The sequence below is a fragment of the Coregonus lavaretus genome, assembly GCF_964263955.1.
Source record: "Coregonus lavaretus genome assembly, chromosome: 3".
In the NCBI taxonomy this organism is placed as follows: domain Eukaryota; kingdom Metazoa; phylum Chordata; class Actinopteri; order Salmoniformes; family Salmonidae; genus Coregonus; species Coregonus lavaretus.
Window position 1 is genome coordinate 45549513 of NC_139990.1, and position 27509 is coordinate 45577021.

The 27509-nt window shown below is 45.1% G+C and overlaps 1 protein-coding gene across 2 annotated transcripts in view; it reads right to left on the reverse strand.

Moving 5' to 3' along the window:
- Nucleotides 1-27509, reverse strand: part of LOC311118383 (uncharacterized protein) — a 50014-nt gene that overhangs the window by 15362 nt on the left and 7143 nt on the right. For both annotated transcript variants that reach the window (XM_084157622.1, XM_084157621.1), the window contains exons 2-23: nucleotides 17182-18680; nucleotides 13928-14191; nucleotides 13573-13677; nucleotides 13228-13270; nucleotides 13065-13140; nucleotides 12504-12722; nucleotides 10986-11073; nucleotides 10360-10610; nucleotides 7710-7885; nucleotides 7460-7573; nucleotides 6112-6375; nucleotides 5618-5752; nucleotides 3773-5416; nucleotides 3296-3538; nucleotides 2939-3172; nucleotides 2487-2726; nucleotides 2056-2271; nucleotides 1650-1907; nucleotides 1220-1423; nucleotides 897-1007; nucleotides 469-681; nucleotides 43-243 (exon numbers count right to left, since the gene is read on the reverse strand). In XM_084157622.1, coding sequence (XP_084013748.1) covers nucleotides 43-243; nucleotides 469-681; nucleotides 897-1007; nucleotides 1220-1423; nucleotides 1650-1907; nucleotides 2056-2271; nucleotides 2487-2726; nucleotides 2939-3172; nucleotides 3296-3538; nucleotides 3773-5416; nucleotides 5618-5752; nucleotides 6112-6375; nucleotides 7460-7573; nucleotides 7710-7885; nucleotides 10360-10610; nucleotides 10986-11073; nucleotides 12504-12722; nucleotides 13065-13140; nucleotides 13228-13270; nucleotides 13573-13677; nucleotides 13928-14191; nucleotides 17182-18680 — 6798 coding nt within the window. The remainder of the gene's footprint in view (nucleotides 1-42; nucleotides 244-468; nucleotides 682-896; nucleotides 1008-1219; nucleotides 1424-1649; nucleotides 1908-2055; nucleotides 2272-2486; nucleotides 2727-2938; nucleotides 3173-3295; nucleotides 3539-3772; nucleotides 5417-5617; nucleotides 5753-6111; nucleotides 6376-7459; nucleotides 7574-7709; nucleotides 7886-10359; nucleotides 10611-10985; nucleotides 11074-12503; nucleotides 12723-13064; nucleotides 13141-13227; nucleotides 13271-13572; nucleotides 13678-13927; nucleotides 14192-17181; nucleotides 18681-27509) is intronic.

Sequence of the window (27509 nt, forward strand, 5' to 3'; positions counted from 1 at the left end):
TGAACAGCAGGGGGATAGGGGATTGAAGAGATGGGGGGGTACCTGATTCTTTAGGGGCTGCATCCAGCAGGACAAACCAATCATTGTCCACCTCTCTCTGTGTCTGTGTCTGAGGCAGTCTCTGCTGCAGGGTCCTCTCCTCTCTCCACCTCTCCTCCACTATCGTCACCCTTTTCTGGGTTCTCGGCTCTGTGCTCGTCACCATCACGTCAACCACAGGGGCAGGTCTAGTTACCACAGCAACTGATACAGACAGACACAGAGCACCCAGGAGACTCGACTATGATACTCGTACCATTCACAAATTATAACGCAGAATCTGATTGTGCCAAAGCTGCACATATCTGATTAGAGACCCTTTACCACACATAATTATAAAAAGGTATAAGGGAATATGTCACATGAAACTTGATGGGGAATGTGAAGCAAAACAGAGCTTAGGATGATGCGGTCAGGGTCAGAGGGTACCTGTTGGCATCTTCACAGGCTCTTGACGAGAGGCTTCAAGGAGCATGAACCAATCATCACCCTCCCCTCTCTCTTGGGGAGGCAGTGTTTGCACCAGTGCAACCTCCTGTTTACGTCTGTCCTCCACCACTCTATGTGGTTTTCTAGTTTCCTCCACCACAATCACTGTTCTCCGGGGTACCTGCTCTATAACATCTCTGTCTATGGGGAAGGCTGAAATAAAACAAGGATAACAGGCTTGTCAATGTCAAGTAATACACAATCTGGGTTCAGCGTTTTACCAAAGAAAAAGCCAAAAGGGGCAGATGGGGGTCAAGAAGCAATACCCGTGGGTGTGGTCAGTATCTCGGAGGGAGCGGGGTCCCAAAGCACAAACCAATCATCATCCACTTATCTAGGTGTTACCACAGGCCCCTCCTCCATCTTACCAGTCTCTTCAACCATCCTCACAGTCTTCGGTGGTTTCTGTTCCACTGTCTCCTCCACCACGGTAACAGCTGTGGTGCTCACATCAGGGTAAATCACCACCACTGGTGCAGCTGATAGAGACATGAGTAACCTTCAGAAACACAACCAAACAGTCCACAAGGTAGCAAGCCTTTTACTAGAACATGTAAATATGAAAGTGTATTCCTTGCCAAAAGCTTTTGTGGATAGTCAACAGGCTCACACAGCAATTGAGAGCCTTTGGAAGCAAGAGAAGGGTTGGAATTTGGAGTGGCCAACAGCAAGCTTAGAATGGTCAAAGTACCTGCTACTTTAGGGGCAACATCCAGCAGCAAAAACCAATCATCATCCAGCTCTATCTGCGGTTGTGTTGCTTTACCCTCCAGGGCAACGCCTTCAGGAAGTGATCTGACTGCTTCCACCACAGACACTCTTGGTTCAGGCTCAATGGTCGGCTCTTTGGTTGGCACAACCTCTGGGTCTACCCTATCACTAACAGCCAGAGAAACTGAAGCAAAAAGGTACACAAAGAGCTTGATATTATTACCACTATTACTATTAGAGGGTCCTGTTGTTAACTGACCAGTAATAATCCAGGAGATACTGAATATCATATTCCTAATTCACACAAGAGCAAAAGTGTCGGTTTGGTTAGTCTGCTTGTTGGCAGTACTGTATGTCTAAGGTACCTGGTGGTTAGTCTGCTTGTTGGCAGTACTGTATGTCTAAGGTACCTGGTGGAACCCCAGCAGGTTCTTCACGGACGGCATCCAACAGAATAGACCAGTCATCTCCCTCCTCTCTCTCTGCTGCTGGTGGTGGTCTCTGCTCTGAGATGATCATCTCTGATTGGAGTGTCTCCTCTTGCTGTCCCCACCTCTCTCCAACAATAGTCACCGTCTTCTTGATTCTCTTTTCTACGGTCGTCGCTTCTACCACGGAGGTGGTCTGGCTTAAATCTGGATATACCGGAGTATGCTCACGAAGAGCACCTGATACAGACAGGGGAAAGTCCTTTAGTTTAGGGACTTTAGCATGTTCTCCAAAGTTACAAAAGCCATAGTTTATTCTCAGTCAAAGCTGGGAAATGTACACAGCTGCAAATGTACAAAGATTGTGGCGATGAAGAAGGAACGGTACCTGGTGGTACAATGATCGGCTCCTCACGGACATCATCAAACAGTGTAAACCAATCATCATCTCTCTCTGGTTGTCGCTGCCACTCCTCTACTTCCTGTTTATGTTGTGGCCTCGTCTCCTCCACCAGAACCACCACTGGCTTCTGCTCTTCAATCTTTACCTCAACCACAGGGCTGGCCACATCTGGAGAAACCAGTGTTGGCTCTGCTGGAGCGACTGATACAAACACACACAGTACATACCCTTCAGATTCAGCTAGATGTGTGGGCTAACAAAAAGCCATGTCATCAAAGACCATATTCCCGGACAAACATTCCAAAGTTCCATATGGGAAAAGCGTAACGGTTACTCTGCAAGTTTGGCGAGGTGGGTTAGGTATATTTTGATGGGATCAGGGGCTGACGAGCAAAGCCTTGAATTGTATTGGGTACCTGGTGGTATATAGGATGTTTCTCTGGGAATGACATCCAGTAGCATAAACCAGTCATTGTCAATCTCTCTTGATGGCTGTGGTGGAAGTATAAATTCTTCTTGACGTCTCTCCTCTTGCTTCTCTTCCACTACAGTCACCCTTCTCTCCTCTCTCTGCTCTACTGTCGTCACTTCAACCACAGAGGAGACGCTGGAGACGCTTTTTTCAGTATATACCGGAATACACTCTTCCACAGAAGCTGATACAAACACACATTCCTCAGATACGGAAGATAATTGAAAGTACTACACAAAGCAATGTAGCTGAAGCCATTCTCTTCGTGGATAGTCAAATGTCTTGTTAGTTATTCTTATCTTAAAGTATTTTGCAGCATATGAAGCACAGGGTCGGGGGAGATGTTGTTAATATTGTGGTGGGACTGAGAAGCAGTGCATGAAATTACGGAAATACCTGACAGAATCACAGATGGTTCTCTGGGAACAACATCCAGCAGAACAAACCAGTCATCTTCCACCTCTCTCTGTGACTGTGATGGTTTCTGCTCCAGATGTCTCTCCTCTTCCTGTAACTCCATCTCCTCCACTACAGTCACCGTGGTCTCCTCTCTCTGCTCTACTGTCATCACTTTAACCATGGAAGAGATGGTTTCCTCTACGTACACCTGAACTTGCTCTTCCAAAGAAACTGATACATAAAAGACATAAAGAACCTTGAAGTGCAAAGCCTAGTTCGATGACTATTCAGTCACTGAAGCACAGTTGTTTCAAGCCCTAAAATACTCATCATTGAGGCACAAGTTTTTCATACCTGAAACTGGTGTGGTTGGTATCCCTGAAGGAACACGATCAGCCAGGTCCAAGAGCATAAACCAATCATCTTCCTGCATTTGCCACGGTCTCTGTCCTTCCACCAATCCCCTTTCAGGCTGTTGCTGTGTGGCCTCCATCTCAATGCATTCCCTCTCTGGCGCTCTATGCTCGACCGTGTCTACTAACACCACAGAGAATCTTGTGGAGGCCACAGGCACCGGAGCTGAGTCGACTGGCATGACTGACAAAGTAGAGACAGCTGTTCTCTCAGCCACACAAATACATACTGCACCAAAGGTTTCTCTTTCTATTTAAATGGCAATTGTTGTAAAACACACAAGCTGGTTAGTTTTGCGGAGGGAATGTTAGAGATGGAATTGTCGGCCATTGTGTGGGTGGTGGTAAAGCAAGCGTTTCCATGACGGTTTCCATGGTGACAGGGAGAAGCAAAGCCAAATTGGTTAATGGGACGTACCTGGAGGCTTATAAAGGGTCTGGTGTGGGAGGCTGTCCAGCAGAACAACCCAATCATCCTTGTCTTCTGGCTGGGATGGCTGCATATTCACTTCCACTACCTCCTCGTCTTCTTCTTGGGGCTTCTCCGTTTGTCTGACTCTCTGTTGAACCCTCTCCACCACCTCTCTGAATTTCACCAACACTTCCCCCTCTGTATAAAAACCATCTCCCAGCTTTTCCTCTGATAAAATGTCCTCTGATGACTTTTCCTCCAGTGTCTTTTGTGTTCTCGTCATTTCTTCCACTATCCTCACCGTTTTCTTGCTTTTCTCAACTCTCCTTTCCTCAAGCCCCTCTGGCAACCCTTCCTCCAAAACCTGTCGCATCCTCTCCTCTAAACCTTCCACCTCTTTCAGTTCTTGGAGCCTCTCCTTTCGTGTGTCCTTCTGCTGCAACTGATCTTCCTCCCCAAATAGTGCATAGAATTTCACCATAAGTTGCCCCTCTTTATAAAAATGACCACCAATCTGGTCCTCTGATGTCTTCTCGTGTGCTCTCAGCTCATCTTGAAGACGATCATCCTGTGTCTTTTCTTCTGTTATCCTCACTGTTTTCTTGGTTTTCTTCACAGTCTGCTCTCCTCTCAATTCTTCAACTCCCTCTGGCAACCTTTCCTCCAACATCTGCCGCGTCCTATCCTCTAGAACTCCTTCCACCTCTTTCAATCCCTTGTCCGAAACCTTCACCTGTTCCACTCTCTCCTGCTGTTTCTCCTCCCTGACCTTCTCCTGTTCTTGGAGCCACTCCTCGTATGCGATCTTCTGCTGAATCGTAACTATCGGTAACCCTAACTTCTCTGCCGCGAATAGTTCATTGAATTTCACCATAAGTTGTCCCTCTTTATAAAAATGCCCCCCTATCTGGTCCTCTGACAACTTCTCAGATGCTTTCTGCTCTAGTTCATCTGGAAGACTGTCATCCTGTGTCACTATAGTCACCTTCTTCTTCCTCTTCTCTCCTCTCCTTTCCTCAAGCCCCTCTGGAAACCCTTCCTCCAAAGCCTGTCGTTTGCTCTCCTCTAAACCTCCTTTATCCTCTTTCAATCCCTCGTCTGAAACCTCCACCTGTTTCACTGTCTCCTCCTCCATCTCTCCTTCTTGTTGCCTCATCTCTTTCACTATAATCACACTATTCTGGGTCCTCCGCTCTACTCTCCGAACCACAGAGGAGGTGCTCGTGACATTTGACCACCCTTCCTCCGATTCCTCTGCCTGTTCCATACTCTCCTCTTTTAGTCCCTCATCTTCCCCTGACTCATCTGGCAGCAACCCTTTGAGAAACACCTCCTTTATCTGCTCCTCCAACTCATCTACTTCCTCCACATTCTCTTCCACTGCCTCTACCTCCCCCTCCTCCTGTTCTACCCCTCCCTCCTCCTCCTCCTGTTGCTGCCTGGCCTCCACCTCCTCCTGTATCCTCTCCTCCAGCTCTTCCACCTCCTGCAGCCGTTCTTCCAGAACCTTCACCTCCCTCAGTCTCTCCTCCAACACCTCCACCTCCCTCAGCTTCTCCACCAGGAACACTCCTCCCTGGAGCCTCTTGATCACCTCCTCCCTCCTCTCCTGCCTAGTCTCCTTCTTCTCCAGGGATACTGGGGGAGAGACTGAGGAGGGGCAGATTGGGGTTATCAGTATGGGAAGAACAGGAGTGTAGCCTATTCAGTGAGGTGAAACGTTCAGAATGTTGCAGACAGAAATGACAATTTCCTGTTCTACCAGACAGACAATCGTGTCTGTTCAGCAAAACTCTATATTTCTGTGCTAATGTACAACATGTAGTGAATGTATGTAGTATGAGAACTCACATGGTGTGTCTGCAAACTCAAAGCTGTGGTCCAGTTGCATGAACCAGTCATCCCTTTGTTCCTGCCTTGGTTGTAGCAGCCTCTGTAGAATGTCGGCCTTGGCTACCTTTACCACCTTGGCAGAGCAGTATTTGACTGAGGACATCACAGAAACATTTAGAACTGAGCGGATCCCTTACACATAGGAAGATAACGTAGCATGTGAGCACACTGCAAACAGAGCATCATCGGCGAAGCATACTTACCACAGTGTCACAGCTCTACACCAATGAGGGCCAAGCACCAGTGATAGGATAGCAACATTAAATATAAGCCAATACATGACAGAGAAACATCTTGAAAGATGTAATCACGGCCGGTGGCAAGCTTAGCAGATTCACCTTCAACTTCTAAACCACACCTCAACGGAGGATTCATTGTCAAAGCGAGGATGCACAGTGACATCAGCTATACCACAGCTACACCAGGTACAGAATGAGGTTAACAACAGATACCTGGCGGTTTCATCATGGGGTAGGGGACATAGGGAAGGGAAGGTCGTCTGCCCAGCAGGACAAACCAATCCTCCTCTTTCACTTCCTTCTGTCTCCCCTGCTGCTGTTCCTCAAACACCCGTCCCTGCCATGTCTGACTGACCGTCCGACTGACCGTCTGGCCTGTCTCAGTCTCCTGCCATGTCTGTGTGACTGTCTGGACGGACTTGCCATCATCCCAGCTCTGAGTGGAAGTCTCCACAGAGGAAGTCTCCCCCACTCTGGCTGTTGATAGAACATGAGGTGATGGTGACACTGTATGAGTTAATTGTGAGGTTAAAATTAAGGACAGAGTAAGGAAAAGCTCCCCTCCACAGGTCAGTAGCTGAAGGTCAACATTTCAGGGCTTTCAGAGCAAAGCTCACTGATTTAGTAAGCACATGGAATTAAATGTATCTGGCTGGCAGATAGCAAATTAAGTTAGTACGAGACTACCACGCAATTGAGATCTGCAGAGCTAGCCGTTTAGTTCCAAGAACAGGAACGGCAGTCTCCTGGACACAATGATGTCCATCATCAAGCACGGACCAAAGAACTGAAGGCTATCTTTAACAAGCAACATAATATGGACCAAAGAACTGAAGGCTGTCTTTAACAAGCAACACAACAAGGACCAAAGAACTGAAGGATCTCTTTAACAAGCAACACAACAAGGACCAAAGAACTGAAGGCTCTCTTTAACAAGCAACATAATATGGACTAAAGAACTGAAGGCTGTCTTTAAAAAGCAACACAACAAGGACCAAAGAACTGAAGGATCTCTTTAACAAGCAACAAAACATGAACCAAAGAACTGAAGGCTCTCTTTAACAAGCAACATAATATGGACCAAAGAACTGAAGGCTGTCTTTAACAAGCAACACAACAAGGACCAAAGAACTGAAGGATCTCTTTAACAAGCAACACAACATGAACCAAAGAACTGAAGGCTCTCTTTAACAAGCAACACAACGGGGCCAAAGAACTGAAGGCTCTCTTTAACAAGCAACACAACACTGGAAAAAGACTCAAGATCTTTGAAGCTGCTGTTGGTCAGTCATAAGCTGTTAGAAGTGAATGGAGCATCAATGTAACTGTAGCTGTGATTGATTGACAGGTCATTCTGAGCTGCCCTTGGTGAGTCACCAACGTTGACCCAAGCTGGCCTGAGATTAGCGTAAGGGTTGGAGCAAATGAGATGACGAGAGGACTGACAGAAGCGCAGGGTTAGATCAAGCTCTTTCAAAACTACATTATGTAGTTCTCTAGCAAGGCTGAACTGAGGTTGCTCCAACTCCAATGATGATCCACACGGTTACTGATAGACTACCTGGTGAAAAGAAGGGCTGGGGTTGGTCAGACCCCAGAGTGCGGAACCAATCGTCATCCTCGGTCTTGTTTGGGCTAGCAGAGAGCTGCGAGCCTTGGAGATCATCATCTCCAGCTACAAGAGTGAGACAAGTTAGTGAGGGACTGATCCTGAAGTTGTGCGCACTGGCACGAACACACACATTCCCACACACAAAAAAAACGACATACTGTAATACACGCATACGCACCACACACAAACGCGCGCGTACCTTCGTCAATGGTGCGGGACAGCCTCTTGCTGGCGGACCGTGTGAAGCGTGGGGCGGGCCGGTCGATCATGGAACTGGCCTGGCGGGTCTGGGCCTGGGTACGGCCGCTGTACCTGAACTTTGACCCCAGCGCCAGGAACCTGGAGCGGGACGACGGGGGCTCCACGGAAGACACCCTGGGGGAGGAGAATCACACAGTCACTCACAGTTTCTAGACACGCTACTATGTGCTTGTTATAATGATTTGGTTTCATAGGTCATGATAATAGCTTGCCCAGTGATGTGATAAATCAATAAATCACATCACTGGGCCAGCCAAACTCCAGCTTTAATAAAAGCTTAGTCATGTCTGTCCAATGTCACACTGCCAGGTGATTTAGACCAATCTCATGTTACCTTAACCATCTTAATCCAGAGCTTCTCCTCTATGACTGACTTGTCACGTACAGTGCTGTGAAAAAGTTCTTGCTCCCTTTCTAATATTCTCTACTTTTGCATATTTTTGATACTGAATGTTATCAGATCTTCAACCAAAACCTAATATTAGATCAAGGGAACCTGAGTGAACAAATAACACAATTACATGCTTATTTCATTTATTTCATAAACAAAGTTATGCAACACCCAATGTCCCTTTGTGAAAAAGTAATTGCCCCCTTATACTCAATAACTGTTTGTGCCACCTTTAGCTGCAATGACACCAACCAAACGCTTCCTGTAGTTGTTGATCAGTCTCTCATGTCGCTGTGGAGGAATTTTGTCCCACTCTTCCATGCGGAACTGCTTTAACTCAGCGACATTTGTTGTCCAGGTCCAGAGGCAGCAAAGCATCCCCAAACCATCACACTACAACCAGTTCTGCATGCAAGAGTGGACAAAATTCCTCCACAGCGATGTGAGAGACTGATCAACAACTACAGGAAGCATTTGGTTGCATTCATTGCAGCTAAAGGTGGCACAACCAGTTATTGAGCGTAAGGGGGCAATTACTTTTTCACACAGGGGAATTGGGTGTTGCATAAGTATGTTAATGAAATAAATAAAATAAGTATACTTTTTTTATTTTTCAGCTTCCCTTGATCTAATATTAGGTTTTGGTTGAAGGACTGATAACATTCAGTATCAAAAATATAGAAAATCAGAAAGGGGGCAAATACTTTGTCACGGCACTGTAGCTGGAGTTAGACTACCACCAGGGCTAGTAGAGTTACTCTCAGAAAGGTTATGCTGCAGGGGCCAATTAGCCAATTAGAAGGCATGAGGGATTGGTAACCTGAGAATGCCCCCCTGTTGCCGGGCAGTAGTGGGGGCAGATGACAGAATTAAATAGAACTCTTTTATTGTACCTCTATGGGGCAGATGATCCAGGAAGTGGAGTAGGTAGAAGTTGCCAGCCCGTAACCACTGATATGGGATCAGATATTGTTTTAACGTCCTAATGGTTAAGGTCAGGATTGGGTTTGTAGGATCATCTGATCCTAGATCTGTGGTTAAGGGTAACTTGTTAGTTGGAAGCAGGGTGAGCAGTGGTGTAGTGGAGGGTAAATGCACGTTGGCTCGGCTGAACATTTTAGAGGCCCCCATGTTGGCGGTGTAGAGAAACTTTTGCATCTGTGGTCCTCTGTAGCTCAGCTGGTAGAGCACGGCGCTTGTAACGCCAAGGTAGTGGGTTCGATCCCCGGGACCACCCATACACAAAAATGTATGCACGCATGACTGTAAGTCGCTTTGGATAAAAGCGTCTGCTAAATGGCATATTATTATTATTTATTATTGTAAGCCAATTTCCTTCAAATTCTACACATTTCTCCATGGCACTAAGAGACAAAGCTAACCTCCTGCAATTCTACACATTTTGCCATGCAGCTAAAAAGGTTGCAGTTTTAAAGCAAATTTCCTGCGATTCTACATATTCTGCTATGGAACAGAGAGAATATTTTGCCGTTTAAAAGCAAATTTCCTGCAATCCTATGCATTTTGCCATGGCTAATGCTGTGCTCTTTTGCTTAAACATAACAAAATCCCTACTGTTAAATGAATTGTTTTTGGATTTTACAATTCTCCCTGACTGTCTAGTTTTTGTTTAGCTGATTGTTAGTTCTTAAAGATAATATTATTAGCCCATTGCAGTCTAAGCCCTGTAAAAGACGGAGGGAGGGGGTTGTTCTACTAAGTTATATACTAGTTAGGTTTTACTAAGCTATATGGAATTGTTTTAAGAAGGTCATACCAAGGATCATTTTGCTATTTGATTTTGAATTTTAAGACCCCTTGAAGTATATTTTTTATTAATGAATTATTTGATGAAAATGTGTATTTGGCCTTTCTGCTATTAGCCCATACAACGCATTGAATAATGATGGAACAACAGATAGTCCCCCCCCAAAAAAAAAAATCAAAAGGAAGTTTGTTCTGAAGTGTATGTCCTATATCTGAGAGATATAAGAAAGATCAGGATTATATATATATATTTTATATACATGTATTTAACCCCTTATTTTTGGCCCTAAACAGTCTCAATATATAGTTCCATTCATCTTTTCAACTGAAAGTATAGGGAAATGATTTTACTCACCGCGAACGGAGATCACGGTTTACCCACCACCTATTTGTTCACCACAGCATCACTGAGGGTGAGTGGGTTTCTCACCTGAAGAAGGTATGGTGTTCCACTGAGGCCTTCCACAGCCTCTTGGAGGCCTTGTAGTTGGGCAGCTTGAAGCCAATTGTGCTCTCGTACTGTTCTTGCTCAGAGGGACGGATCTTGATGAAGAAGCTGCTTCGCTTGTAGGAGATCTTGAGGACTTTGGGCCAGGGGAAACGATTGATCCTCAGCTTGTCCTTGTATACCATGAGACCACCAGAACACACCCCTAGCGTGATGTCCACACCCTCAAGATCCTGTGAGCATGCAGAAAAAGTACATTCAGTAAAGATGATCAATATCTTCTATATATCCTCTTCATAGACGCTATAGGCATCTTTCCATCATTGTGACTCCTGCACTTGCAGCAGCATGCCACTAGGAGGCAGCCTCTGCTACACTTTGAGCAGCACAGATTAATCTCTTGTTTGATGATGACAGCTTGACAGCAATTTTGAAATAAAAAATCTATGGTTTGCTAGAGTTGCGTAAACTTATTATTCCCAAATCATGCACTTTGATTTGATAGTTTACTACTTTTTCTGACCGCTCTTAAAAAAATATATATTTAAAAAGTTCCTTCTATAGATAAAACTGTTAAACAGTTTATTACAGAACATTGTAAAGTGTACCTTGGCTTGGTGCAGATCCACTCCATACATAGACAGCTTCTTGGCATTCTCCAGAAACAACATATCTGCCTGGGCTGGACTCATGGACCTGGAGACAAACAGAGAGATGGGTACATGTAAACAGGTCCCGTGTAGCTCAGTTGGTAGAGCATGGTGCTTGCAACGCCAGGGTTGTGTGTTCAATTGCCACAGGGGACCAGTACAAAAACGTAAGTCACTCTGGATAAAAGCGTCTCCTAAATGACTCAAATGTAAACATGTAAGGGTGCAAGTTAGCAACTACGTGAGAACAAGTGGAAGTTATCACACCATAGCAGTTTATCAGCTACATGATAACATGTTTATGGTGTGTATATGGTCTGGTCCTCCCTGGTCTTTTCTACATTACTCCAGTATATAGTCTGGTCCTCCCTGGTCTTTTCTATATTACTCCAGTATATAGTCTGGTCCTCCCTGGTCTTTTCTACATTACTCCAGCATATAGTCTGGTCCTCCCTGGTCTTTTCTACATTACTCCAGTATATAGTCTGGTCCTCCCTGGTCTTTTCTACATTACTCCAGTATATAGTCTGGTCCTCCCTGGTCTTTTCTATATTACTCCAGTATATAGTCTGGTCCTCCCTGGTCTTTTCTACATTACTCCAGCATATAGTCTGGTCCTCCCTGGTCTTTTCTACATTACTCCAGTATATAGTCTGGTCCTCCCTGGTCTTTTCTACTTTACTCCAGTATATAGTCTGGTCCTCCCTGGTCTTTTCTACATTACTCCAGTATATAGTCTGGTCCTCCCTGGTCTTTTGTACATTACTCCAGTATATAGTCTGGTCCTCCCTGGTCTTTTGTACATTACTCCAGTATATAGTCTGGCCCTCCCTGGTCTTTTCTACATTACTCCAGTATATAGTCTGGTCCTCCCTGGTCTTTTCTACTTTACTCCAGTATATAGTCTGGTCCTCCCTGGTCTTTTCTACATTACTCCAGTATATAGTCTGGTCCTCCCTGGTCTTTTCTACATTACTCCAGTATATAGTCTGGTCCTCCCTGGTCTTTTCTACATTACTCCAGCATATAGTCTGGTCCTCCCTGGTCTTTTCTACGTTACTCCAGTATATAATCTGGTCCTCCCTGGTCTTTTCGTCACCATAGCTCCAGTATATAGTCTGGTCCTCCCTAGTCTTTTCTACATTACTCCAGTATATAGTCTGGTCCTCCCTGGTCTTTTCTACATTACTCCAGTATATAGTCTGGTCCTCCCTGGTCTTTTCTACTTTACTCCAGTATATTGTCTGGTCCTCCCTGGTCTTTTCTACATTACTCCAGTATATAGTCTGGTCCTCCCTGGTCTTTTGTACATTACTCCTGCATATAGTCTGGTCCTCCCTGGTCTTTTCTACATTACTCCAGTATATAGTCTGGTCCTCCCTGGTCTTTTCTACATTACTCCAGCATATAGTCTGGTCCTCCCTGGTCTTTTCTACATTACTCCAGTATATAGTCTGGTCCTCCCCTGGTTCTTACCTATATGTGCGGTGCAACTCCATGACCTTGTCCTCCAGCTCCTTGCCCTGTCCCGGGGCCAGCCTCAGCTCCTTGGTGTAATTAGAGCTGTGGACCTCTGGGTCATACTCCCCCAGCTCAGACTGGGCGGTGTAGGAGCCTAGCATGGCCAGAGTCACAAAGGAGCATGGCAGCAGGCCACTCAGGATGTCCTTACGCAGCTGTAGACACAGGTAGTACCTGGGAGAGAGAGAGGGGGGCGAGTGGAGTGAGAGAGAGAGAAAAGGAGGGAGAGAGAGCGAGAGAGTGAGGAGGGGTGGAGAGAGAGGGAGAGAGAGGGAGAGAGAGAGGGGGTGGAGGGACAGAGAGAGAGAGGGGTGAAGGGGGAGAGAGAGGGAAGAGAGAGGAAGGGTGGGGTTAAGGGAGAGAGAGAGAGAGAGAGAGAGAGAGAGAGAGAGAGAGAGAGAGAGAGAGAGAGAGAGAGGAGGGAGGGTGAAGGGAGAGAGAGGAGGGAGGGAGTTAACCACTGACACCCTGAAATAGCTTTAACGGCAGATATAGTAGATGTGTATGTAGACTAACCTGGTGAGGTCTTCTGTGAGCTGAGCTGGATCAGGAGGGTAGAACTTCACGTTGAAAGTGAACTCGTATCTATAATCTGGAGACGAAAATACAGAGTGAGTACTGTTGGCAATTTGAGTTAGAAAAGTTTATTTACATCATCATATAGGATGACATCACCTACCTGCCACCTGTTTCCGGATCTCTTTGGAGGCATCCAGCCATGTCTGTAAATGACAGTGGGAGAACAGACTCAATGAACATCATCGTACTGTAACAAAGTAATTTTGCCCTATGTGGTGAAACTGCACCTTCCATCCTATAGGCTACTGTTTCTCTAATGGGCAAGAACATGCAGTCAAACTACACTGAAAACGACCCACTCACTGAACATATCTTTCTCTCCCAAAGGAAATCTCCAAAGGTGAGATGCAATCTACCCTCATTTCACTTGGAAGGTTAAGATGACTGTTCACCACTTCACCATAGATTAGCACCCCATTCTTAAACCAGGCAAAGTGTACTGTACCCTGGAGGTGGGGGTATCCCAGACGGCCAGGCCACAGTAGTCTCTCTCCAGCAGGTTGAGGTGGTCACACACCTTCACAAACAGATCCGAGCCCTTCGCATGTTTCTATACGACACAGGGAGACAGAGAGGGGACCAATCACAAATAAGCATTCAGTAAGGAAGAAATATTACTGGTTGTACTCGCAACCAATCACAAATAAGCATTCAGTAAGGATTAAATATAACTGGTTTTACTCACAACTATGCATTAAAAAATATTAAGTTAAAAACAGAGTTGATGGGCAATTATATGAAGAGTAGAAAATAATAGAACAAGGCTGAAAAGACAACAGTGTATTTGAGAAGTGTCTTACATCGAGCTCACACTCAAACAGAGTGCCGTCCAGGAGGGTGACTTTACACTGCATGATCCGCGGGCGCTTGGAGGGTTTGGCCTCCTCTGCTGCCACCTTCTTCTCCTCTTCTCCGTTAGTGTTCTCCCCCTCCCCTCCGTTCGCCTCTCCCTCCTCCTCCATCTGCTCGGCCAGCTCTTCCTCTGTTTCTGCTTTCATCTCTACCTCCTCTACTACCGCCTCCTTCTCTACCTCAGTGTCCGCCTTCTGCTCCTCCTGTGCTGGCTAGGGGGTCACAGAATGGTCATATGAGAGACATGTTGTCAGGATGTTTCATTTCTAATTAAAGACAGTTACATTTATGTAATAGACAGAGTGACTCAAAATATAATGCAGTCATTATCCTCAGGAAATAAGGACAAGTGACTTCCAGTGTAGTTGTTAGAGAGAAGAGCTTGGCACTGTGAACATTTTTGTTATAACACGTGGAACATGCACGGCAGTCCTTCTTCCACTTGTGTTATAACAAACAACTTTCATCCCGCCATGCTCTTCTCTCTTCCAACTACACTTGAACTCACATGTCCTTGATTATAGTGCTGAGCGATTAGTGTTTTTTGAGGTTGGTTCGGTTTCGGTTTGATTTAAAAAAAGAATAATCTCAGTTTTTGATTTCGGTTTCTATTTATTTGTTTTAGATAATAAATGCACCATGCATTATGTGGGTTGAATGCTGTAACACAGAATACAACAATTAATAAAAGTCCTGTGATGTTAGCAACTGCCCATTACTTCTTATCACTTATTAACCATACTTTCTTCACATTAGTTACTTTAATAAAAAAATGTTTTTATTTGATTACTTTATTATTTCATTCCAAGTAATCATCTCATCTCTATAGAGCTGCTGCCTATGCTGTCTGACAAAATCACTATTTTAGTAGTTCTTCAAAGTAAATAAGGCATACTTTTAGGACTGTTGAATACCAACTACATGCATGCATGCGGCAACCTCTGTTTTGAAACCCTTGGACGCAGTCTACCATTCCGCAATACGTTTTATCACAGGGGACAATTTTAGGACTCATCATTGTAGTCTGTATAAACATGTGGGCTGTAAGAAGAGATATGCATTCTCTTTTATTTATTTACAAAGCGATCTGACAGAAACTCCCTCCATATGTAACTTCATTAATGAAGTTAAGAATCATAAGTTACCAAACCCGTTCTCAGGAATGGATAACACTAGAGATCCCTTTAGTCTCCACAGATTTGGGAAAATCTGCGTTTTGTTTATAGTATGTTGTTTTATTATTCTGTTTTTAATGTACAGGGCTCTCTTGTAAAATAGATTTTTTTTATCTCAATGTGACTCCCTGTTTAAATAAATGCTAAATAAAAATAAATAAACAACCAATGACTTAGATCATGTATTTTCGGTTAGAGATACACTACCGTTCAAAAGTTTGGGGTCACTTAGAAATGTCCTTGTTTTCGAAAGAAAAGCATTTTTGAACGGTAGTGTACCTCGCAAAGCAACTGCTTTCTATCCCTCTCGCTTGTTCTCTCTCCTCTCTGCTCCACACAGACCGAGACCGGACAAGTAAGTGGGTGGGCAATGGATTATGTTCATTGTAGTCAATTGCCACATTTTCTGCGGTAAACTATGTAGAACTCCCTACTACATCCCATAGTTCGGGCTTGATCTGATTTATCTCTACACAAACTGAGCATCAAGCTAAAAAAAATCTATATGAAATGGAATTCAAATAATTGAACCAACATCGGTCAATTAGTTGTTTAAAAACGGAAAAATAACAGAAATGTCAGTTAATCGCTCAGCACTACTAGATTAGCAGTACTAGATTACTGTGTAACAGCAATGTTACTTAAGTTATTACAGCATTACTTGAAACTGTACTTTTCCTAACACAGGCTAGATCTAGGGGCTCTAGACCAGCACAGACCAGCCTAGTCAGATCTGCTGAGTCAGCAGCCCACCCTACTCAAGCTACAAATGAGTTGATGTTTTGTCCTGTACCTCTCTCTCTCTTCTGCTACGCTGAGTGTCTTCAGTGTAGCTATTCTCTGAATGCTATGTTGTTGATCAGACTCTGGGTAACATGTTCCTTCAGTTTCTGTGCTTGATGTTCACGTCACTTATTTTTTACTCCCGTCTCTCACCTGAGACTCATTGGCCGACATCTTCAGTCTGCTGCAAAGCAGCCCCTCAATGTGTAAAATAATAACATAATTGTAAAGAAAATGGGAAGGCAACTCATTGACACTTTTAATAATATACTGAACAAAAATATAAAACGCAACATGCAACAATTTCAGTTACAGTTCATTAAAGAAAATCTATTGAAATAAATAAATTAGGCCATAATCTTTGGATTTCACATGACTGGGCAGGGACTCAGACATGGGTGGGCCTGCGAGGGCATAGGCCCACCCACTTGGGAGCCAGGCCCACCCACTGGGGAGCCAGGCCGAGCCAATCAGAATGAGTTTTTCCCCACAAAAGAGATTTATTACAGATAGAAATACTGCTCAGTTTCATCAGCTGTCCGAGTGGCTGGTCTCAGACGATCCCACAGGTGAAGAAGCCAGATGTGGAGGTCCTGTGCTGGCGTGGTTACAAGTAGCTGCGGTTGTGAGGCCGGTTGGACGTACTACCAAATTCTCTAAAACAACTTTGGAGGTGGCTTATGGTAGAGAAATTAACATTCAATTAATTGGCAACAGCTTTGGTGGACATTCTTGCAGTCAGCATGCCAACTGCACGCTCCCTCAAAACTTGAGACATCTGTGGCATTGTGTTGTGTGACAAAACTGCACATTTTAGAGTGGCCTTTTATTGTCCCTAGCACAAGGTGCACCTGTGTAATGATCATGCTCTTTAATCAACTTCTTGATTATACCACACCTGTCAGGTGGTTGAATTATCTTGGCAAAGGAGAAATGCTCGCTATCAGGGATGTAAACAAATTTGTGCATAACATTTGAGAAAAATACGCTTTTTGTGCGTATGGAACATTACTGGGATCTTTTATTTCAGCTCATGAAACATTGGACCAACACTTTACATGTTGCGTTTATATTTTGTTCAGTATAGATATAATTCTGTATCTCCGTTTTTTGTACACTGCAAAAGCTGTTCTCCCACAATCTAAATCAGAACAAAAAAACAGCAGGATAGCGTTCCCCAAGGAACAGAGTTGTGCACCCATGCCCTAGGTGAGAAGTTCACTGTGTCTGTCTCCCTCACTCACCTGTGTCTCTGCGCTGCTGATGGAGTGATGGTCCTGGGCCTCTACAGGCTCCTCCTGCGTCTCCTGTTCAGCCTCCCCCTCTGCCTCCGCTCTGAGCTCTGGCTCCGGGGCAGCGATGGGGGCTTTTACCTGCACCTCTGTTGTGGACGGCTCCCCTGCTTTGGGCTCCTCCACTGCTTTCTTTTTGCCCTTCCGTTTCTTCTTCCCCTTCCCCTCCTCTTTCTTCTTTACCTCTTTATTCTCCTCCTTCTTCCCCTTCTCCTCCTCTTTCTTTTCCTTCTCTTTCTTCTTCCCCTTTTGGTTTGTTTTCGTTGTCTTTTCCCCCCCTTTCTTCTTCTCTTCCTCCTCTTCCTTCTTCTTCTCTGCTTTCTTTGCTGCCTCTTCCTCCTCTTTCTTCTTCTCTGCTTTCTTTGCTGCCTCTTTCTCCTCCTCCTCTTTCTTTGCTGCCGCTTCCTCCTCCTCCTCTTTCTTTGCTGCCTCTTCCTCCTCCTCTGCTTTCTTTGCTGCCTCTTCCTCCTCTTGATTCTTCTGCTCTGTCTCTTTCTTCGTTACCCCTTCCTCTTCTTTCTTCTTCTTCTCTGCTTTCTTTGCTGCCTCTACCTCCTCTTTCTTCTTCGCTTTCTTTGCTGCCTCTTCCTCCTCTTTCTTCTTCGCTTTCTTTGCTGCCTCTTCCTCCTCTTTCTTCTTCGCTTTCTTTGCTGCCTCTTCCTCCTCTTTCTTCTTCGCTTTCTTTGCTGCCTCTTCCTCCTCTTTCTTCTTCTTCTCTGCTTTCTTTGCTGCCTCTTCCTCCTGTTTGTTCTTCTTCTCTGCTTTCTTTGCTGCCTCTCCCTCCTCTTTCTTCTTCTTCACTGCCTCTTTCTTTGCTGCCTCTTCCTCCTCTTTCTTCTTCTTCACTGCCTCTTTCTTTGCTGCCTCTTCCTCCTCTCTCTTCTTCTTCTCTGCTTTCTTTGCTGCCTCTTCCTCCTGTTTCTTCTTCTTCACTGCCTCTTTCTTTGCTGCCTCTTCCTCCTCTTGCTTCTCAACCTTTTCCTCCTCTTTTTTCAGCACTTCTTTCTTCTCCCCCTTTTCCTCTGCTTCTTTCTTCTCCTCCCCCTTGGCCTGCTCTAACTTTTCCTCCTTTGCTCCAGCCTCTGCCTTCTCTTTCTCCTTAGTCTCCTTCTCTACCTTCTCGACCTCGGCCCACTCTACGTCTGTGCACTGTGAGCGCCGCTTGAGGAAGGAGGAGAATAGGCGTGAGAGGCCCCGGCCGGCTGAGGTGCGCTGGCGGGGCTTCACTAGCTGCTCCTCCTCAGCTGTGGTGGTGGTGGGGGAGGTAGGGCTCTCTGTGGGGCCAGGCTCTGAGGCCTGCTCCTGGGCCTTCTGGCTGGGCTTCTCCCCCTCTGGCTCCGCTGCTGCTGCTTCTGGCTCTGGGCTCTGCTTGTTCTCCGGTTTTACCTCTGCCTCTGCTACGCTGGGCTTCGGCTTGCCCTCTGTGTCCGCCTCGCCCACCGCGCTAGCCTCTGTCGTCATGGTACACACTGCAAGGAGTCAGGGACAGGAAAAAGAAAGGTCATGTGTGTTGTCGTGTTGGATGATGCACAGCAATATACACACATGCAAGACATGATTACGGACAGTCAACAGTGATGCAGCGGTGCCATTCTATAGCATGAGCTACTACTACGCTTTCTCAGACTGGAGTACTTGATCAAATATGCCACCCACAGACTACATGCTCTCTAAAACACACACTCTCTCTTTTTCATATGGAGTTCTGAGTGTATCCCACTCCACTGCACAATGGCACCTCTTGTTGAATGAGTGTGTGTGTGTGTGTGTCTGGGAGGACCTCTTGAGAGACAGGCAGCTCACCACAGTATGTGTCTACCAGAGGCTCATTAACAACACACACACAATGGAGTGTTTCTGCTCTGTAGCAGCCTGGAGGTCCATTAGTACAGCGGCAGTCAGTATCATCCTCAGCACTAAACCCAACACAGCTCTTTCATCCAACCGCTGTGGCCTTGCCGGCTTCACATGCTGGGCCAAGATGTCCCAATGTAACATTGCATGACAATGCATCGCTACTAAATTGGTTTAGAAATTCACAGGACATACCGGGCTTCTGAGAAGTAAATGGCCAGTTATTGTGTTCACTTCACTATGTGAGCTTGGCTGCAGTTGTGAGGCTGTCATTGAAAGACTGGCAGCAGCATCAGCGTACTTGTGTTAGATCATAGCAGTTCATCTTGCATATGTCTAATAGCCCTCCATACAGTGTTAAGAGAGATTGCATCTACTTAGCCCACTGTTAGCATCTAGGCTAGTCTGATGCTGGTAGTTGTTGTCATTGCCCAACGTGTAGGCTAATAGTTCATCATATGTCTAGGTCTACCATACAGTGGGGGGCGGGCGGGGAGACGCTTAGCTAGACAGGTTGGCAGATCTTCCAGCTGCACACACATGGCGGTCCTTACCCCAGGGGGTGCGTGACACACACAGAGCTATAGGGACAGCAGGGGGAGGAGAGGAGAGGAGGGGAGGGGGCACCACAGAGACCAAATCCTCTTTAGTCCTCCCATTGTTTGAGTCCAGTGACCAATAACTGTGATGCACTCTAACTAATCCAGCCCTTCCCTTCCCCCACCCCAACAACCCCCCATAGGCCTGTTCCCTAGGTCAACACACACACACAGCGTGGTGTACGCCTCAGCGCTCAGGATCTCCTCTGGGTCTTTTAATGTAGCATCATCTCAATGGTGATAATCAGGAAACAGACATGGTGTTAATGGACCAGATGAGACAGCTTGTATCTGCTGCTGCCTCCTGCATGCCTCCCGCCTGCCTCCTGCATTGTCTTCACTAGGTAACATCTAGATTCTATACTAAAGGCCAGCTGAGCAGCTCTGGTCCAGCTGCTAACCTGGTGGTTGTGACTGTTAAAAGACACCCTGAGAAGAAACAGGGACTCTCACAACCATACTGTGTCTGTGTCCCAAATGGCACCCTATTCCCTATGTAGTGCATTACTTTGGACCAGGGCCCTGGTCAAAAGTAGAGCAATATATAGGAAATAGGGGGGAAAGGGAGGGGGGGTTGATAAGATGCTATAGGACAGGGAAAGGGAGGGGGTGGATAAGATGCTATAGGACAGGAAAGGGAGGGGGGTGGATAAGATGCTATAGGACAGGAAAGGGAGGGGGGTGGATAAGATGCTATAGGACAGGAAAGGGAGGGGGGGTTGATAAGATGCTATAGGACAGGAGAGGGAGGGGGGGTGGATAAGATGCTATAGGACAGGAAAGGGAGGGGGGTGGATAAGATGCTATAGGACAGGAAAGGGAAGGGGGGGTGGATAAGATGCTATAGGACAGGAAAGGGAGGGGGGGTGGATAAGATGCTATAGGACAGGAAAGGGAAGGGGGGTGGATAAGATGCTATAGGACAGGAAAGGGAGGGGGGTGGATAAGATGCTATAGGACAGGAAAGGGAAGGGGGGGTGGATAAGATGCTATAGGACAGGAAAGGGAGGGGGGGTGGATAAGATGCTATAGGACAGGAAAGGGAAGGGGGGTGGATAAGATGCTATAGGACAGGAAAGGGAGGGGGGTGGATAAGATGCTATAGGACAGGAAAGGGAGGGAGGGTGGATAAGATGCTATAGGACAGGAACGGGAGGGGGGTGGATAAGATGCTATAGGACAGGAGAGGGAGGGGGGATAAGATGCCATAGGACAGGAAAGGGAGGGGGGGGATAAGATGCTATAGGACAGGAAAGGGAAGGGGGGGTGGATAAGATGCTATAGGACAGGAAAGGGAGGGGGGGTGGATAAGATGCTATAGGACAGGAAAGGGAGGGGGGGGGGATAAGATGCTATAGGACAGGAAAGGGAAGGGGGGGTGGATAAGATGCCATAGGACAGGAAAGGGAGGGGGGTGGATAAGATGCCATAGGACAGGAAAGGGAGGGGGGGTGGATAAGATGCTATAGGACAGGAAAGGGAAGGGGGGTGGATAAGATGCTATAGGACAGGAAAGGGAGGGGGGTGGATAAGATGCTATAGGACAGGAAAGGGAGGGAGGGTGGATAAGATGCTATAGGACAGGAACAGGAGGGGGGTGGATAAGATGCTATAGGACAGGAGAGGGAGGGGGGATAAGATGCCATAGGACAGGAAAGGGAGGGGGCGGGATAAGATGCTATAGGACAGGAAAGGGAGGGGGGGATAAGATGCTATAGAACAGGAAAGGGAGGCGGGGTGGATAAGATGCTATAGGACAGGAAAGGGAGGGGGGTTGGATAAGATGCTATAGGACAGGGAAAGGGAGGGGGGTTGATATGATGCTAAAGGACAGGGAAAGGGAGGGGGGTGGATAAGATGCTATAGGACAGGAAAGGGAGGGGGGTGGATAAGATGCTATAGGACAGGAAAGGGAGGAGGGGGGTGGATAAGATGCTATAGGACAGGAAAGGGAGGGGGGGTAGATAAGATGCTATAGGACAGGGAAGGGAGGGGGGTTTGATAAGATGCTATAGGACAGGAAAGGGAGGGGGGGGGTGGATAAGATGCTATAGGACAGCTGTGCTATGCTAGCTGTGTTATGTTATGTTGTAGCCATGTTGTTACTACCAGAGCCATATATACAGAGTGTACAAAACATTATGAACACCTGCTCTTTCCATGACATAGACTGACCAGGTGAATCCAGGTGAATGCTATGATCCCTTATTGATGTCACTTGTTAGATCCACTTCAATCAGTGTAGATGAAGGGGAGGAGACAGGTTAAAGAAAGATTTTTAAGCCTTGAGACAATTAAGACATGGATTGTGTGCCATTCAGAGGGTGAATTGGCAAGACAAAAAATGTAAGTGCCTTTGAACAGGGTATGGTAGTAGGTGTCAGGCGCACCGGTTTGTGTCAAGAACTGCAACGCTGCTGGGTTTTTCACGCTCAACAGTTTCCTGTGTGTATCAAGAATGGTCCATCACCCAAAGGACATCCAGCCAAGTTGACACAACTGTGGGAAGCATTGGAGTCAACATGGGTGTGTGCAACTATCTGTGTGTGTGTGTGTGTGGAGCAGAGCTTGTGGAGAAGGGGTATAATGCTGCAGATTCTCAGGATGATGTAGATTCATTAGGATATCTCATGTCACTGACTGATGTCAGACTGCAGTGCGCACACACACACACACACACACACACTTTTGCTCTCACTCAGATGTACACACACACTCACACAACACTAAGCAGTGTAATCTATCGGTGGTATCAGGCTGAGGACATTTCTTCATTCATTCATAGTTGGTGTGAATCTGAGTAGCAGCCATCACCATCCAAACCACATCCCCCAGCACCAACACTACTACCTCTGGCCCTTAAGCACATTGGATCATATTTGCCCTATAGGGGAACTGAGAAACAGAAACATGCTTTGTAGGTGCTGAGAGTGAGTTTAGTGAGTGGGATTTAGCCTGGAGTTTAGTGTTAATCAGGCTCCAAGAGAGATTATCTCTCTTCCTCTCCTCTCCTCCCTCTTTCTCCCTCTCCTATCTCCCATCTCCCTCTTTCTTTATCTTTCTGTTCTCTAACTCTCTCTTTATCTCTCTCTCCTTCTCCTTCTTTCTCTCGCTCTCTCTAGTTCTCTCTCTCTCTCAGAGGAGATCTGGCAGGACGTGGTGATTTGCTGTGCTGAATCATGGTTTGTGTTAAGCCTCTCCCACCTATTAACCCCTCCCACCTGGCCCAAAGTCAAAATTAAAGGAAATGAATGGCAAAGATATCAGTAAACACACACACGCTTGCACAGTGATATACAGGCAGGCTCACACATGCCCACGCACAAACACATTTACAAACAAACATGCATCCTCTCACAGATACTCACAGATTCATGGCTGCAGTCATTCACATAGACATACACACAAATGGAATATGCAAATCATTTCAAAAGAACATTCACAATGCTCTCAGCAACGTTGATATACAAACCCCTAACACTAACCCATTGATTTTAAAAAAAAGCAGTGCAAAGAGCTTTACACTGGCTAGTTCTTAAACTGAATTAAACTCTAAGCTATAATGGATATTGCCCACATAGGTATTTTAGTCTTCTAGTGTGTAAGCTTATCTTCAGCTCTATGTTTCAACCTAATCAATACCCACAGATGGTTCTGATGTTGTAACCTGAACCGCTTGGAGACCAGGCTGAATGGAGTCATCCCATTGATCGACTGTGGTTGGGCTGAAGGAGCAGGCCAAGCCTACAATTAGGTTCAATCCAGTTTAAACCGGACTTCTGCCAAAGCCAATTGATTGAAGGTGATATCTGTACATTAGTGGTACATTACTGCAGAAGTGTTCATATCTGTGTGTCTTGTGGTACTGGAGATAATCCATATTTGTAAATTAATAGTATCGATGACATGTCTGTCAATAGGGCGGCAGGTAGCAGGCGGTTAAAGTGTTGAGCCAGTAAGCAAAAGGTTGCTGGTTTGAATACCTGAGCGGACAAGGTGAAAAATCTGTCGATGTGCCCTTGAGCAAGGCACTTAACCCTAATTTGCTCCAGGGGCGCCGTACTACTATGGCTGACCCTGTAAAACAACACATTTCACTGCACCTTTCCAGGTGTATGTGACAATACAACATTTTATTTATTTATTTTTACATACTGTAATTGTCAATGGATAATATCGATGACATGTTTGTCAATAATACATAATTGTAAATGGAAAGTATCGATGACATGTCTGTCAATGATCGTGCCTGTAACTACAGTATCTAGACATGCTGTGGATATACAATATACAAGTCCACAGTCCACTCACATTTGGAATAAAGACATAACATTTTAAACTCTGGATCTTATCAGAGAATTTAAAAAACTCACTCTTCAAAAAACAGAGCAATTGACTTCTTATCTTGTACTGTATGCAGAGTATTGGCCCTTGGCACTAGGCTTTTGCCTAATATACTGTATACACCGGATACCGGGGTATTTGGAAATAGCCACGGGATGGTTTTACAATACCGTCAAAACTATTTAGTTGAAGTTTTAATATTTGTAGCTACTTTTTAAGTAAATACCTGCAGTCCACTTGTGCAATACGTTAGGAGACAAACACAGATTGCGTTCTTCATTTCACCTGTCACATTATGAAGGTTAACGTAGTTCCCCAGAACAATTGAGCCAGTCACGTGTTTGTTTGTAAATATATAATAATATAATAATATGCCATTTAGCAGACGCTTTTATCCAAAGCGACTTACAGTCATGCGTGCATACATTTTTGTGTATGGGTGGTCCCGGGGATCGAACCCACTACCTTGGCGTTACAAGCGCCGTGCTCTACCAGCTGAGCTACAGAGGACCACGTACAATGGGAGAAAGCAAGAGCAGATGAGTCCAGCTGTGTATTGACAGGGGTCGCGTTTTATATTGAAAGTCAGTGTTTTTTTGCTTCAATAGAGTGATCAGGGGCGTGCAACTATAGTTTTCCTTCACAGAAAATACATTAGTGCAACACATTCGGCAGAAAATAGCATCATTTTCATCAGATGACAACAGAAGTGCAATGCTATTTGGCTGGCAGCCACGCAAGTAAATGAGCTTACAATGAAAATGCAAAGTCTTTTTTTGCAAAAACAATGCATGGCCATCATATTTCTAATGTTTATCATAGAATGTAGCCAGCTACATTTCCTAATGTTTTACTTAAAGTTCATCTTGCATTTTACCAGAGAAAAGTAGGCTGGCTACACCGAAAAAAGTACCTGAGAAATGTAGCTAGACATCAGTCAGAGTGCTGTCTGCTGATACAATGCCCGTTGGTGAATTCTCATCCCAGTGGAGAAGTGCAACTGAAGCACAACATTAGTCTGATGCCGAGTAGAAATTACAATTAGAAGCATTTTAGATATGTGTCTACAAAACTGCAAGTTATTTCTTATGCGTTTTATCTATTTTTCCTGTGTGAAAACAAAGAATTCTGCGTTAACACGACCCGTAAGTTTAACTTGCTAATTATCTAAGTAAGTGGCTGAATTAATAAGGTCACAGGGCATCATATTGTGTTTGTTTTCTGTCGTGTTTGAGAAGTCAAAGCCGTTTGGATGAGTTCTGTACAGCTGCCACTGCTATCTTTTGATTTCCTTGTGTTTTTCTGCTTTTCCGTTCTCGGCCCAGTCTGCTCCTCTCCCCTCTTCTCTGAGCAGAGCAGGCAGGCCCGTTGCCCTAGCGACTCCAGACTCCACACAGACAGAGCGTGTAGCCTACACATGCTGCTCCAGAGCCAGTACTGTTCTTCCTACAGACAAGCATGCGTCAAAACTGTGTTCATTTGCACAATGTTTCTCATTCACATTCTATTGTAAATGTCCAAACTCACCAAAAATGCCATTCGGTAGCTCCATCCTATATATGTATAACTTTATGAGCTGGATTGCCTGCCTTTGCAATTTGTTTATTTTCGTTTGCGCTCGTTAGCATATTTAGCTAGCAGCCTCCATGGAAATTCGCTATTACTTGTGCTAATTTTGTTAGCATTCTGGTAATAGACTCCCAATTGACTTTTTCTGGCGCCCCCTTGTGTACTAAGCCGGTAATACCCTAAATCCTGGGATGAGAGAAGGACGGTATGACGATATGAAAATCTGGATACCGCCCAACCCTACTTGGCAAACAACAACATTAAACTAATGCAACATCACTCTTTCTCCTTCACCAGTCCACGCTCACTAATACACTCTCTCACACGTTCTCTCTCTCTCTCTCACACGTCTCTCTCTTTTTCAGGTCTCTCTCTCAGTGCTCTCTTGCCCCTCCCACATGATGTTTTCATCCCTTCATAACAGATTATCTTGCTATATATATCCCAGCAGTATCAATGGAGGAGGGGCTTACTGGATGAGTCCCCCTTAAGTGTGTTACAGGCAGCAGCAGCAGCAGACACACTACTGTACTCAGGCTAGCCTCCTGGCTCCTGCAGAGATGGATTTATACATAACACGCAAAAGAGTGAATCATGTCAATCACATTTAAACCAAAAGCAGCTCAAATAACTGACAGCGTGAAGGATAACAGAGCAGAGCGGAGGTCTTCTTAGAAATAGTTGTGTTCTGAAAGACGATTGCTGGCAGAGCACACATAGAAGAACAAGATGGATGGTGGTCCATTGGCTACTGTGTTAAAACAAAATACACTAAGGATATGGGACACTTTCCTAGACACAGAATAAGCCTACTAGTCTTTTCTTGTAATTTTAGCAACAAGGCCCTTCCTGCCCATGTTTTTGTGTTGAATATCCGCACACACAAAAGCCATTTAACTTCTCATCAAGAGATTGATAGTAGGCTAGTGATGGCCAATGGGATGAATGACTATTGAACACAGTTAACATACAGTCGTAGATCACTCCATCTTGCTAAAGAAAACTAAAAGAAAAAAGAAGAAAGGAACCAGAAGTGTTTGTAACATTGTAATAATCGAATAAATTAATAATGCCCTCATTGTCCTGATTTTAATCAAAAACACTGCACTACAAATAGCCATCTAAAATGTTGGGAAATTGTATTCAATTATTGTAAGAAAAATGCTGAATTAGGTCGAGTTATTTATTTCACATTCATTGGGCCACAAACAAATGCCACACGATTCGGATAAAAGATCCTCGAGCAGTGAAGCGTTCAGGCAAATTAAATACCCTGGCGTGCCCATTCTAATCATCATGGTCATTCATTCACTTCATGCACTTGTTTTTCACTGAAGAGATTGGAATTTGGAGGTAGTCCAAACACAGATCTCTTTCAACTTTTCCAAATCATTGATTTATTTAAGGTTTGATTTTTACACTATTACCACTGTGCGCGTCAGCTACACCGCGATACATATAGCGTAGGCATTTAAATCATCTTAGTATGAAAATGGCGCCGAATGTAGAAAACAAATAAACACCAACTCTAAATCCCATCAGCCGCCAGAAATACATTCAAACGTGCGCTTACCTAAAATAGAAATACCATCAATGAAGAACTATAACTAGTTCAATCCAACGCAACCGTATATTCCGTACATCCAGTGAAGTTACAATGTTGCAGAAGCCGGACGCATGCTTTGTTGTGTTGTAGATGTGTATCCGCGCTAGTAAAGGGGTGGAGTCACCATACTGAAGTATAGGATTTTGTTAACCCTATGCAGCAATTGAACACGGCTAAATTCTAGATTAACCAATGAGAAGTGGGGGAGATGTTGAACGTACCCTATGGTCCATTTCGATAACGATGTTTGAATTGTGCGCTTCATAATTCATCACCAAATTCTGTGAAATGATCCCGAGAGCTTGGTC